We start from the raw sequence: 15,336 nt of genomic DNA, 5'->3' as shown, positions 1-15,336 counted from the left end.
TTCCTTCCTTCCTTCCTTCCTTCCTTCCTTCCTTCCTTCCTTCCTTCCTGTTAGTAACCTGTGATTTATTCATTTTGTCAAGCAAATGGTGTCATGTCATAGTCTGATATAATGAACAATTTTTAATACTTAGGTACTAAGTTTATGTTTGAGACTGAATGATTTGTACCTTAGACTAAGCATTTAAATAAATGATGCAATTGGTAATTCATCCTACATACCAGAGATTGTTGAATTATCTTAAAACAGTACTAATTGATACTTTTCACTTCATGGCAGTAAGGCCTGTCCCAACTCTATCAGCTCCCTGTCTTCACTTCTTTGAAATCCCCTTGTACTTCTTATCTGTACTCTTCATGTGGCTTGTTTCAGGTATGTCCAGTTTTTAAAGTGAGCTACATGATGAGAAATTCATATGTGTGTAGGCTGAGGGAATGTTTAATGGCTGATAGTGGTGGAGTATGGAGTAGAGTTTCTCATGTGGTCCTGGGCATGCCGCCACTTCATTATAGGCATGACTCCTTAAACATGTGGGTTCCCAGGTCCCACCTTAGACTTACTGAATAAGAATATTGGTAGACTGAGGCCCTGTAATCTAGCTTTTCAAAGAAAGTCTTGGTGTGATTCTTGTGCATGCCAAATGAACAAAAACCTGGAAAAACCAGCTGGTCCAGAGGATCTAGCTTATGAAAATTGTGTTTGAGTCTGTAATCTTACAAGTTTTCCTCTTGTTGGTAATCCCTCATAACCCACTTAAATGATGTAAATTTTTGGCCAAGCGTGGTGGTTCACTCCTGTAATCCCAGCACTTTGGGAGGCTGAGGTTGGAGGATCATCTGAGGTCAGGATTTCGAGACTAGCCTGGCCAATATGGTGAAACCCTGTTTCCACTAAAAATACAAAAATTAGCCGGGCATGGTAGCGCATGCCTGTGGTCCCAGCTACTCGAGAGGCTGAGGCAGGAGCATCACTTGAACCTGAGATCAAGTGCACCACTGCACTCCAGCCTGGGCGACCGAGTGAGACTCTGTCCAAAAAAAAAAAAAAAAAAAAAGAAGTCACTTTTAATGGAATTAAACTGTGTCAGCCAAAGATTATTTAAAAATGCTACCACATATTTGGTTCTTATAATAATAAATTGATGCAAGCCTACTGGCTTGAATCTGATGGTGGCTGTCATGTTCCTAATGATATCATTGGACAGATCCTTTACTCCATTGGCCTGCTAGTTCAGATGTGCTAACCAATGAAAGAAAACATAAAATTTGCGAAAAGTCTTGGGCTACAGCTTGGAATCTTTTTCACTGTGTGTGGACCTCCTGGGTTTGTCTATTGCTTTGTGTACTGCAATTTATCTGTCTTTGTTACTTGTAAACTAAGTTAGTGGGGAAACTATTTCATATGCCTCTTGATATTCACAGCATTTAGCACAGTTCTCTGAAAGCTCTAAACCCATTTTTGACAGCATGCACTGTCTTCAATAAAAGTTTTGATGCATTGCTTAAATGGGAATATAGAGACCGATGTTCTGTGTTTCTACTTTTTTTCCCCCCGACTCCTATGTTCTTTTGAAGAAAAATCTATAAAGGCTTTTTTTCCTCTTTCAATTCCAGAGTGACCCTCTTGACCATTCATGCTAGGAACTGTCATTAACAGAAAACATTGTTACCCATCTGTATGTGGTTCTCCTTACTTTTTAGGGAGAAAATAGAAATAGTAAGTTGAGAAACAGGACCATAGGAAGAAGGATGAGTTTTTTTAGCTTAGGAAAAGAGTCCTCATGTTCTTTAATATCACACCTTAACCAATAACCAGTTCTGGACAGAACTGTTTATAATTTAATATCATGAGTTTTATTTGATTTCAGTGCCATAAAACATTAATAACACCTCTAGAGTCATAGGCTGGGTAGGTAATATACATAGAGATCACAAAGTTACATTTAGATATGAAAGTCTTAATAATGTCTAAAACTGTATGCTTCTAACTTTTTTTTTTTTTTTTTTGGTAAATATAACCCTAAAAAGTTGCTATCAGGTTATTATTAGTTTTAAAGGTGTTCCTAGTTGCTTCCATTTAATAGTCAATTTTATGTTTCTATTTCCTTTTTGGAGTAGATGTCCACAATGGCTACTCATGAACTGGATTGATGTTTGCAGTTCCTGTTTTCCTGAACTAGAAAATAGTAAAGAGCATTGCTGGTGGCTATAAAACAGAAATACTTCATTTTAAACAGTACCTCAAGTTACACCATAAAATCAATATTTTTGTGCTACAAAGTTTTTTCTTATTTTAATTAAGGATATTACCCTTAATATTAAGTTTTGTATTTACAAAAGTAAAGCTTAAAAGCCTCAGAGTTATGTGAGGATTTAGTCAGTCATTCTCTTCCTTTCTCCCTCTTCTTGGCAATTTCTACTTCATGGAGAGTCCTTATTTTATGTGTATAATACAAGCAGGCAGGGCCTTGAGATCATGTAAACTTTCTAATGATAATCTTGCGTTTAGTATTAATATTCCAACATCCTACAAAAGACTGCCACTTGATATAGTGTTTACATTTTTTCACTAAGTATTGAGTGTTTATTTTTTCTTTAATTCACGTTTAACTTTTAAAGTGAACTATGATGAGACATTCCAGTTTTTAAGGGAAATTATTAGTGCTTAGATTTATTTAGATTTTTTAATGCTAGCCTATCATTAGTGGTTTAAGATTGCATGTGTGTACTTAACTATGTAATCTCTATTCTTCAGCAAGCTAAATCTTGAAATGAAACCTATTCTGACTTCATTGTTTTGATGTAGACAAACACAGTTCTCAGATCAGTTTTCCAGCTCCTTACTCTGTTAGTCAGTTTCTCCAGTCCTGTCTGGACCCTTGAATTTGCTGTGATTTCCTGCCCTATTGACTTCTATTGCTGATGGTGAGAATTGATAGGTAAGTGTTCTCTGGAAGAGAAGGAATAATGAATTTGACCTTCTTTCCTCTCAGACTCGGTTATACTCTCCACATCTACATCCCTTTGAGTTTTCTTACTTCTCCCTGCAAGATATACCTGTATCTTAATTCTGTTGTGATTCATCACATGTTCTTTGGGAAATATAATAATATAGGTTATAACTGGGCTTATGTACATACCTATACAGTTTGAAAACAGATCAAGCCTTTAGGAAATTAAATCTTTTAAAAAGCTATACCCTCAATGAGATAGTTTCAGAATGTATATATTTAAAAAAAAAAACAAAAAACCATGACCAAAAATGAATTCTTGTGTTGCCTTGTTTTTACATAAGTGTCTGTTCTTTTTCCTGAACATTGTGAGCCCAGCTGAAATTGTAAAAAGATGGTCTAATTTTAGATCTTTGACAGTATATAAAAGTGTTTCTCTTGGATTTTTACAACTGGATTTTGCATCATGTAACTTGCATTTCCTATTTTCCTATCTAGTGTTATTTTCCTTTTACTTTCTGTATCTTTTATGTAGTTTTTAGATCATAAATCTTGCCTGGACCCCAGTCGTCTTTATTTTAAAATTACTTATCTATTTTTATTGTCTTTTCCTTTTTAAAATATCACTTTTGTGGCATTTTCCTGAAGCAACTCAAGCTGGTTTTTGGGAATATTTTATTTGTTTAAATAGATGTTTTCTTTTTATTGTGGCATACCATCCTAAATAGGATTTCAGCTTTATACTTTATTTCTTTGGCTTTACTTTTTAAGCGTTAGCCCACTTGGCATGCCATTGTGCCAGAAGTTCACTACATGCCACTTTTTGTTTCTTTGTCACAGGAACTTGAACCCTTTTGAGAGTGAAACGAGATATGATTGGAGTGATACCCCTGATTGTAGAATAACAAGAGTGAAATGTGGTTAACCAAATGCAATAGGCTGGAAGCCTCTACTGGCGGGAAGGCACACATACAACTGTTAGAGGAAGGGCGCCCCACACAGGCATTGCCCCAGCTCCTTTCTCTGCAAACTCAAGAGCCCTCTACATTTGGGTTTAATTTTTGTAATGGTCTCTGGGGTGACACTCTGGCCCTAAGTTCCTTACATACTTTACGGTCCCGCCCAGGATCCCAACCACTTTTAAGGACCACTGTGCATACTTGTTAATTTCAAAGGCTGAAGATAGTATTGATTAAAAAAGCAAATTCTATAGCCTGGTATTAGACACTAATCCTTAGTTAATCCACTATTATTACTTCCTTATTCCCAAGTCAGTGTAGGTGATTCTAATTCAACAAGGCAGTTCAATCTAGAGCTTAGTGGTGTGGCTAATGGTCTTTCATTTGGCTACATTTTCTTTGATAGACACAAAATTCATTTTAGATCCTAGTTACCTTCTTTCCTTTCTACTAGAAGAAGGAACATCTTGGTGAAAGAAAGGGAGAAGAGAATCTGGGATGGTGATTTACATTGTACAGATTTTTAATCTGGATCATCACTGAGGTGGATTCATGAGCATGAAGGTATACTTGAGTATACAAACATGAATGATAAATTTCATTCTATTAAGTAAATGTTGAATTTAACTGTGTACCACTTAGTCTGTTAGATAATGGTTGTTAACACCTGTCCTTATAAAAGAGTAGACCTTGTTTCCTATTTAGAAAATGTGTTTTACTCTTTCCCTGCCCCTTTAAAAATTGAATGCTCCAGTGAATAAGAGAAGGGAGAATTGGTAATTGATTCCAGTTACTTGAATACAATATCTTGCCTGACACTGGGACTTATACAACTTAGATTTCTGTGTTTTTTCTCTAAATAATTGTTTTTCTTTTGAGTTGTATTTTGTAGGAAACTATTCAATCTCTAGAATGGTCTTATATTTGTCTAGCAAGGAAATCAGCAAAAGGGTTCTTGAAGCTAGCAATGCAATTGAAAATGTCTACTGTCACCACTGGTGATAAATCAAACTGATGTTAAAGATGCAAATAGTCATTTTAGTACATTCTTCTCTGTTACTAGAATTGTTTAAGTTAATTAAGCCAGCAAAGTACTTTATCATTTATTATGCTGCATATTAATGGTAAATTTAAAGTTTCACTGTTTTATAATATGAAAAATTTTCTGAAAAATCATCACATTAAAATCTTTTATATCCAGTGTTCTTTTTTGTTTTATTTTTTCTATGTGCCCTCATTCTCAGACAGATCCATTGTGTTCTAAGTTCATATACTTAATGGTAATTAATACTGTTAATTGGAGTAATGTATTTATTGTACCATAGTTAAGTTTTTAGTTTATGAGGTTTACAAAGTAAAAAAATTTTAGTAAGTGTTTGGAACTACCATACGCAGGGTAACTTTTGTCCATCTTTTTGAGAAAGAGATTAAAACGATTATATATAATGTGTTTTTATTGGACTGTCAAAAATTTAATTACATCCAAGTTAGGATTGTACAATTTTGAATGTACCCTATTAACTAAAATAAAAAAGCTGTTATAAATTACTGATATGATTGCTTTTTTTTAAATTTGCAGCATTTAAATATTAGGACACTGACGGATGATATGGTAAGATTATCCTCAACTTTTCCTTTGTTATGAATTGTAACTAACCATATAATGTTGATGGTGTGCTGTGCTAACATCTTTGAAATTGCTAAAAGTCACAGATATTGGAAACGTACTGTTCTTATAGTGCTGAAATAAGAGGCAGAAATGGTAAAATACAGTAAATTGTTGGTTTTAAGTTGTAAAGTGAATGGTGGATATGTTAATTTAAAAAAATTATTTAATTACAAATTGTTAGTCAACTTTGAATCATTCAAATCAACTCTCATTCTTTAGGAATGAGATGCACACTTCAAAAAATAGGTAAAAATAGCTAAAGACATGTCAGCTTTTCAGAAATATGTAGTTGCTAATTAAAGTAAGCCAGACTAAAATATTATGCATGTATATTTTTAAAATTTTGCTTAAAAATGAGAAAACCGGGCATGCCTTACTATGTTTTTTATTTTGAAAATAATAGGGCTTCTCATAGTAAGTAACACTTTAAGCACCATTATAGATTCTTGCATAGTCAAGTAAGTTTTTCTGAGAAATATATTTTTAAATGTACTTGTGGTTAATAGTAAAAGAATAACCAGAAGAACAACAACAAAACACAAATAAACAATGACACCAAAAATATGTAAGTGTGTTGCAGAGGAAAAAACATGGCCCCCCATCGACCAGGCTTTGCATTCAACTTCACCATATATGAAGCATGAAGAATGCCTAGACCATAGTAAGCACTTAGAAAATAGCACCTCTAATATCCAAAGTACTGTCTTATGCACCTGGTAAGGCAGAATACAAAGATGAATGAAACGTAGATCTTGACATGAATGATTTAAAAAATTGTATTAGAATGTTGATATGTTTTATTCCTTTGAATAGTACCTAAGAAAAGCATATTTACATATAATTTTCTGGATGACATTTTCATATACTAACACATAGAAATTGGTAACAGTACAGATTTCTCACCTTGCAAGGTAGATGTCTTTATTTTGTAGTTGACAATATTGAGTCTCAGACAGATTAAGTAGCTTGCCCAAGTGTTCCCAGCTGGCAAATGGTACAGTCATAGCTTGAAGTTTGTTCCACATTGCTTCAAGTCTTATACTTACTATGCTAACTTAACCCAGCTTGCAAAATGGCTTCTTAAGGCTGATAAACCATCTGCAATTTTTATGTTTGTGTTTTTATGATATTCAATGGTATATTTGTAACAGCTTTGATCTATAATTCATGGAGCATACAATTCACCCATTAAAAGTGTGTAATTTAGTGGTGTTCAGTATATTCAGAAGAATTGTACAACCATTACTACGGTCATTTTTGAACATTTTTGTCACCCTTAAAAGAAACGTCATGTTCATAAATAGTCCCTCTCTGTTTTCCCTCAACTCCCTCAGTTCTAGGCAACCACCAGTCTACTTTCTGACTATAGATTTGTCTGTTCTGGACATTTTATATAAATTGACTCATATCATATGTGGTGTTTCGTGACTGACTTATTTCACTTACCATAATGTGTTCAAGGTTCATTCTTACTGTTGCATGTATCAGTACTTCATTTGCTTTCTTTCTTTTTTTTTTTTTTTGAGACAGAGTCTCGCTCTGTTGTCCATGCTGAAGTGCAATGATATGATCACGACTTACCGCAGTCTTGACCTCGTGGACTCAAGCAATCTTCAGCCTCCTGAGTAGCGGGATTACAGACATGCACCACCTCACCTAGCTAATTTTTAAGTTTTTAATTTTTTGGAGAGGCAAGGTCTCCTTGTGTTGCCCAGGTTGGGTTTGAACTCCTGGGCTCAAGCAATCCTCCTGCCTTGGCCTCCAAAAGTTTTGGGATTGTAGGTGTTGAGCCACTGCACCAGCCTTATTCACTTTTATTGCTGGTAGTATTCTGTATGATGACATTTTTGAGGTTTATTCATATTTCATGGACATTGCATTTTTTTCTCTTTAGCATTGCCCTTACTTTCATTATATGACAGTCCTTGTGCACTGCCAACCCACAATCTTTACCTTTAGTTTTAGAAACTAGAGTCATGGGGTGGCTTCAGAATGCCATTCCAGAAGCCATGTTGCTCTATCTTATATTAATAATTGGATTCCTCATTGAGGACTTTCTTAGTTCTGTCTCTGACCTTCTGCCATTCCTCACCTCTCCCCTTATCCTTGCAATTGGCTTTGGTAAGGTAAAAACTTTTGAGTTGTTACCATAATGCCTAGTGCATATCTTCAACAATACATCGTTTATTATCTGCCTTTCTCAATAGTTTAAACCTTTTGAAGGCAGGGACGCTATGTAATGAATACTTCTAGTACCTAGCATGCTTTCTGGTACATAGTGAGTATTTTAATAAATTTTTTGTTGAACAAGTGAGAGAGTCACTGCTCTCATAACCTGCCTGGTATTGGATCTCAGCCTGACTTAGCGCTACTCAGGCTTCCCAGAGACAGAGTCTTGCTTTTTTTGCACAAGGTATGGGAGCTGTAATGAGGACCTTCTGTCAGTCTTTCTGACTGCTTGCCTGGATTGCTGAATGTTGCCTTGCCCCTCCTTTCTTCTTCTTAAGTGTACACATGTCTGTCTCTCCTGGATTCCTCATTGACCCTCTTCACATGGACTTGCTGACAGAACTACTGTCTCCTCACTGTCACTGTTCTCTTTTGATCTTGTGCTTTAGCTTGTCTCTTGAGTAGGCCCAGAGTTAGTCCAGAGAAGGATCAGGCAGGTAGCCTAGTTTAGGCATCTGTATCTGTTGCTCTACAGATTTGAGAATAAGCATGGCTATCTTCAACAGGAGACACCAACGGGTAAATTCTTTCTTATTCATTGTTGACTGATGCAGTGTAGAAAGAGCATTGTTGGATTTGGAATCAGAAGATTCTTATTGAAAGACAGAATTTTACTACTTCTTAGCTCTGTTACTTTGGCAAATCAATTATTTGATTTTTCACTTATTTGTGAGTTGGGACTAATTAAATCGTTTATTCCTTCCTCATAGAGTTTTGGTGAGTTTCTTAAATTTAAGTAAGTTGACCTGCTGTATTCAGTTCTGTCCCTTTTTACTCCTTTAAAAAATATTTCCTGATATATGGACGGAGAAGTGGTGTGATACATTTGCAGCTGAGCCTTCCAGGGTATATATGTTACAGATCAATGCAGAGTTGTGAGAAGGGAAAGGGTAGATGGATATTTTGAGGGCTCTTTAAACTATTTCTGGTGTGTTAGAGCTCAGGGCAGCATTTGCCAATGATACTTTGATATGTGCTGGCAATATGTTTTCTAATTGAAGTTTGCCCCCTTACAACATATACATTGCATGTATGCTTTCAACGTAGAAATTCTTAATGTGAATAACCCTTTTTTTTGGCCAGAATTTGGGAGAGGCATATAAAAATAGCATTGTGCTGTAGTCATACATTTGAATAACAGTATTTTAGAAACATTAAATGGAAACATCACAGGAAGCATTTAGTTGTTTTGTTAAGGGTCTGCAAAAGTACTTCATGTTGTAAGATTATTTCTTGAGTTACTATCAGAATTGAATTGCACTGTCTTGTTAGAGGAATAATGGATTACTATAGTGTTGGGTTCCCTAGGCAGAGTAAATAGACTATTAGCAGTGTTTGTTCTATAAATATGAGCATTCTCTTTGTATAAAGTGCAGCTTAGGTGCTAGGGTAATAAATAAAGGTGAATAAATAATTGTTTAGCTTATAACTTCCATTGTTTATACCTGGGTTTTGAAGAAGGTTTTCCTCATAGAGGAAAAAAGTTGGGAGGAGGGAGAGTGAGGGGAGACGGGTCTGAAAAGGTAAGTTGGGACACATTGAATGTGGATGTGACAATGCTGAATTATCCATCAGTGTGTCCACTGAGTGTTTTTGGAGTCTAGGGGTTGTTTTTGACTTGCTCTTTTCTCCCCTGTCCTTCACAGCCATTTGTCTACAGTATAGTACTTCTATGATCCTCATATCTTTGTTCTTCTGACTGCAGTCTGCTTTATTGTTGTAATCTCTTGTTTGGCCTGCAGCAATGGTTTTCAAATCTTTTTGACTAGGTACTACAGTAAGAAATACATTTTGTTTTGTAGCCTGGCATGCATAAACTCCTAAACTCTGCTTCTCAGTTCAAACAAAAGTTTAAAAACCAATATTTAACATTTCTAAGCAAAATGAACTCATCTTTTTATTTAAATTCCTTTCTCATTTTCTTAACTCCTCTCCATTCCTTAAAAAAAAACCAAAAAAACAAAAAAAAGGGTGATGAATCTACTAAATTGATTTCATGACCCGCAAATGGTTAACAGCTATAGCTAGAAAACGAAACATTGGCCTGCACAGAAACTAGAGGAAGTCATGAGGTCTTTTCATGAGTGTCTATTGTTTATTATATGTAGTTGCATGTAGGAAAGCCAGGTTAGAGTGCCACCTCTGCCATTTACCAGCTGTATGACTCTGTGTAAGTTACGTAGCTTTTGAGCCTTGGTATAGAGATAGTTTAAGGGACAAATTAAGTAAGATGCTTGGTAAACCATGCATTTATAATTTAGTTCTATGATTAGTAACATACACTTTTAAAAACTGAAGTATGATCCAGCAGTCTCATTGCTGGGTATATACCCAAAGGAATATAAATTTTTCTACCATAAAGACACATGTACACATATGGTCATTGCAGCACCATTTACAATAGCAAAGACATGGAATCAATCTAAATGCCCATCAATGGCAGATTGGATAAAGAAAGTGTGGTACAAATACACCATGGAATACTATGCAGCCATAAAAAAGAACAAGATCATGTCCTTTGCAGGAACATGGATGGAGCTGGAGACCTTTATCCTTAGCAAGGTAACACAGGAACAGAAAACCAAATACTACATGTTGTCACTTGCAAAGTGGAAGCTAAACGATGGGAACACATGGACACAAAGAGAGGAAAAACAGACACTGGGGCATGCTTTAGGGTGATGGGTGGGAGGAGAGAGAATAGTGGAAAGAATATCTATTAAGTACTAGTACTAGGACCAGTACGTGGCTGAAATACTCTGTACAACAAACCTATGTGACTTGAGTTTATCTATATAACAAACCTGCACATATACCTCTGAACCTAAAAGTTAAAAAAAAAATTGAGGTATGATTTACTTACAATATAATGCACCAGTAGTGAGTATAATCTGATGAATTTTGAGAAGTGTATACAATAATGCGTGCACTAGTTGTGATATGAAATATTTCCATCACCCCAAAAGGTTCCCTCTGTGCCCCCTTGCAGTCAATTCTCTTCTCCCATCCTGACTTTTGACAAACACTTATCAACATTCTGAACTATAGTTCAGGTTTTAGAATTTCATATAAATGGAGTCATAAAGTGTGTTGCCTTTGTGTCTGGCTCTTTGTTTGGCAATACTACAATTGGTTTAACTATTCAACAGTTTGGGTTGTTTCCAGTTTTCAGCTATTATTAGTAAAGTTGCTATGAGCTTTTGAGTACAGTGTTTTTGTGTGTGTGTGTATATGTTTTTATCTTTGGTGGGAGTCATATAGTAAATGTGTGTTTAACTTGATAAGAAACTGACAAATTGTTTCCCACAATTACTAACGTTGAACATTTTTTTATGTGCTTATTTGACATTATTTTCTTGTTTAAATGTCTGTTACTAGACATAGGACTATTCAAGTAATCTATTTTTTCCTAAGTGAGCCGTGGTAGTTTATGTCTTTCAAGGACATAAATTTTACCTATATTGTTGAATTTAAATTTTTACCTGTATTTAAAATTTTACCTATGTTGTTGAATTTATGGGTGTAAAGTTGTTTGTGATATTTTCTTATCCCTTTAATGCGGGATCTGTATTAATTACCCCTTTGCAAGCCTCATATCGACAATGTGTTTTCTGTGTTTTTCTCTGTGACTAGTTTGACTAGAGGTGTGCCAGTTTTACTGATCTTTTGAAAAACTAGCTTCTGTTTTCACGAATTTTCTTTATAGTTCTTTTGTTTTTGTTTGTTTTACCTTTATTATTTACTTTCTTTTGTGTTATTATTTTTTTCTCTGATTTCTTAAGGTAGAACTCTAAGTCATTAATTTAAGACCTTTGTTTGCTAGCATATTAGATTTTTTATGCTATAAATTTTCCTCTGACAGCTGCTTTAGCTGCATTCCACAAAGTTTCATTGAATTGAATATTTTTAAACTTCTTATTTTCTTTGACCCATGGGTTATTTTGGTATGTGTTATTTAACTTCCAAATATTTAGGGGTTTTACTGATATCTGACTGTGTCTGATTTGTAATTTAATTCCCTCATGGTCAGAGACCTGTACTTTGCATGAATTCTGTCCTTTCTGGTTTTTTAAATCTTACTTTGTGTCCCACAACGTGGTCTATCTTGGTCAGTGTTTGTGTGTATTCTGGATGGTTGATAGTGCTGTTCACATCTTCTGTATTCTTGTTAATTTTCTATCTGTTTTAACAGTTACTGAGAGAATTGTCGAAGTCACCAACTGTGATTTTAGATTTTATTTTTCCCTTTGATCAGTTTTTGCTTCATGTATTTTGAAGCTTTGCAGTGAAGCGCATATGTATTTAAGATTGCTGGCCTTCTTTATCTTTAATAAATGATGTTTTAAAATCACAAATAATTTTCATTAGTTTTTAGTTCTTGGAAATTTATTGGATTTACCTACTCGATATAATCGTATGCTGTTTCTTTGGAGAACAAAGATTTCTTGACTTCTGTGACATCACATTTTCTCAATTTCATACCCCTTTGACCTTTCATTATCTATCTGATAGCATGCTTTTTCCTTTTTGCCTTAAATTATTGTTTTTTTCTCAGTTATTTTTCCTGATTCTACTGTTCTTTTCCTCAGTATGTAGTGTTTTACTTGGGTAATCACCTCTGAAGTTTTCAACTAACCATGTATATCTCTGTTTAGGACCTTTTCCTTCAGTTGAGAAATAATTCAATGGCCTACTGAATAACCTCCATGGATGTCTCATCTATTCTAGAAGCACTGTGTGCTCTAAGTTAAACCCTTTACTTTCCTCGTAAACTTGTTTTATTCCTTATAGTCTCTTAGAAAGTAGCTTCACCTTTCCAATGTTTCTTTCTGATTATTTCTTGAATCTCTTCTTCTCTCAGTTCCTTCTATCAGAGTCCTAGTCTTCTCATTTTTTCCTCACTGGACTCTGGCAGCTTCCTGTTGCTGCCTAAAATACTGCCTCCCCACACAGCTATCAGACTGATCTGTCTACATTGCCTATCTGTTCATGTTTTATGCTGTTTGAAACTGTTTAATTGCACCTGTTTTATATAGGTCAAGTCTAACATGGCAGATAAGGTCTGCATGGCAGGACCCTGCCTCTCTAACTTGATGATGTATCTCTCATTAGCATGCAGAAATCTTCTAGGGAATAGAAAGATATAAGTTGCTGGAGAATTTACTTAGGGAGTATAAAAACATAATTAGGGGGCTAGGTGTAGTGACTCATGCCTGTAATCATAGAACTTTGTTTGGGAGGCTGAAGTGGGAGGATTGTGTGAGCCCAGAAGTTTGAGATTAGCCTGGGCAAGATAGGGAGACCCCGTCTCTACAGAAAAAAAAAAAAAAAAAAATTAAAAGAAATAGCTGGATGTGATGGTATGAAGACGTGAACCTATAGTCCTAGTTCTAGCTACTTGGGAGACTGACGCAGGAGAACCACTGGAACCCAGGAGTTTGAGGCTACACTGAGCCATGATTGCACCACTATACTCCAGTCTGGGTGACAGAGGGAAACCCTGTCTTAAAAAAATAAAACAACTTAACTAGGGAATTGTTCTTGCTAATTAGAAGAACGGTGTGCTAAGTTACAGTAAGGACTAACTATACTCCAGTCTGGGTGACAGAGGGAAACCCTGTCTTAAAAAAATAAAACAACTTAACTAGGGAATTGTTCTTGCTAATTAGAAGAACGGTATGCTAAGTTACAGTAAGGACTATGTAATTGTTAGCTGTGTGCTAAAGAGTGTTCCAAACGTTTACTATATAAACACATTTAATTGTAACACCAAGACTCTGAGTAAGCACTGTTATTGCTCCCATCTTTAAAGATGGGGAAACGGGGGGGCGGGGGGGAAGAGAGAGCTTAGGTATCTTGTTCAGAGTCATAGGGGGCAGCCAGGAAAACTCTGGCAGATTGGCTCCAGATAACATGATCTTTATCAAAAGCATTACAATGCCATTTAAGTACTATCCTTTTCTCCACTGAGAGCACCAAGTGTAAAATCTAGACGTATATATCTCATTCTTTCCCTTTTTTTTGAGACAGGGTCTCGCTTTGTCACCCAGGGCAGTGGTGTGAACACAGCTCACTGTAGCCTCCACCTCCTGGGCTCCAGCTCAGACCCCCAAGTAGCTGGGAATACAGACATACACCACCTTGACTAGCTAATTTTTGTATTTTTTTTGTAGCGATGGGGTTTTTCCATGTTACCAGGACTGTATTTTCTGCTTTTCCCTTGATGCTATCTATATGAGACTTTTAAATGGAAAGGAGAAATTGTATCATAGCCATTGACCTTAATCCTGAGAAAATCATTATAATTATAAAGACATACTATATGTTAGATGTTTTCTAAGATGAGAAATGTTTTGAATATCTCAAGTAAACAAAACTGAAAAAAGTCCACCCCAAAGAAATAGCGAGGTGTTGGACTGAGAGGTCATCTGTTAAAGGATATGAGATTCTTTTAATTGTGAAGGACATGGAAAAACTTATCTGTATAGAAAGCACTTCACATATCTCAGAACAACTGCAGCCTGCACCCAGATACAGATACAGGCTTTCCTCGTTCTCCTCAAAATTCCTGGGGTAATGGGGTCATGGAGCCACTGCAGAAATCACCTGCTGTGGATGTAGGTTCTAGTGAGTGAGTGGAAGCCTTCACCTCACTATTCACTTACCTCCTGACTGTTCTCTGGGCCTTCTTACTCAGTATAACTAACTGTTACCAGACAACTCTAGTACATTCCTGTGTGATTTCTGTGAGACTTCACTCAAAGATGAATGCGGCCTAATAGTACTGAGCTTTGTTTACCTGTACCTACCTAGATGTGATGTGTCTTGTGAGATATATGCTAAATTAGACATCATATTTATGAAAGAAAGGAAAATGACTTTAATTACCTGAATTCATGCCTAACTTGAAAGTCAAGTAATAGAACATAAGTCAGTAGCTTTTAAAAATAAAAGCTCAACCTAGAATTAAAATAGTTTTATTTTATTCTAGTAGGATATAAGGCTTTCTGTACTATAATTTGCTTTCTATTTTCATTAGCTTTTTATTTTTTATTTATTTTTTTCTTTTGAGACGGAGTCTTGCTCTGTCACCCGGGCTGGAGTGCAGTAGCCGGATCTCAGCTCACTACAAGCTCTGCCTCCCGGGTTTATGCCATTCTCCTGCCTCAGCCTCCCGAGTAGCTGGGAGTATAGGCGCCCACCACCTCGCCCGGCTAGTTTTTTTTTTTTTTTTTTTTTAGTAGAGACGGGGTTTCACCGTATTAGCCAGGATGGTCTCGATCCTTTGACCTCGTGATCCGCCCGTCTCGGCCTCCCAAAGTGCTGGGATTACAGGCTTGAGCCACCGTGCCCGGCCTTCATTAGCTTTTTATATTTTCCTTGGTAAGTTAATAACAATGAGTGATTAGAAGTGTGACCTCCCATCTGCCCCACCACAGTTTTTCAGTAAAACTATATATGCATATTATACTCTTCTGTGTAAAGTAGAAATACCAGCATGGACTGGGGTGACTGAATGTAAAATACAT

The 15,336-nt window shown here is 36.0% G+C and overlaps 1 protein-coding gene across 1 annotated transcript in view; it reads left to right on the top strand.

The window, feature by feature from the left end:
• The window catches only part of DIAPH3 (diaphanous-related formin 3), a gene marked incomplete at its 3' end in the record, with an annotated part of 233,999 nt that overhangs the window by 24,925 nt on the left and 193,738 nt on the right, over positions 1 to 15,336 (top strand). Inside the window, exon 2 of the mRNA XM_011943276.1 lies at positions 5,489 to 5,521. Within this exon, the coding sequence (XP_011798666.1) occupies positions 5,489 to 5,521 (33 nt within the window). The remainder of the gene's footprint in view (positions 1 to 5,488; positions 5,522 to 15,336) is intronic.

The sequence above is a fragment of the Colobus angolensis genome, unplaced genomic scaffold, assembly GCF_000951035.1.
Source record: "Colobus angolensis palliatus isolate OR3802 unplaced genomic scaffold, Cang.pa_1.0 Scaffold218, whole genome shotgun sequence".
In the NCBI taxonomy this organism is placed as follows: Eukaryota; Metazoa; Chordata; class Mammalia; order Primates; family Cercopithecidae; genus Colobus; species Colobus angolensis.
Note: the sequence above shows the minus strand (reverse complement) of the source record. Positions and strands in the feature narration are given on the sequence as shown.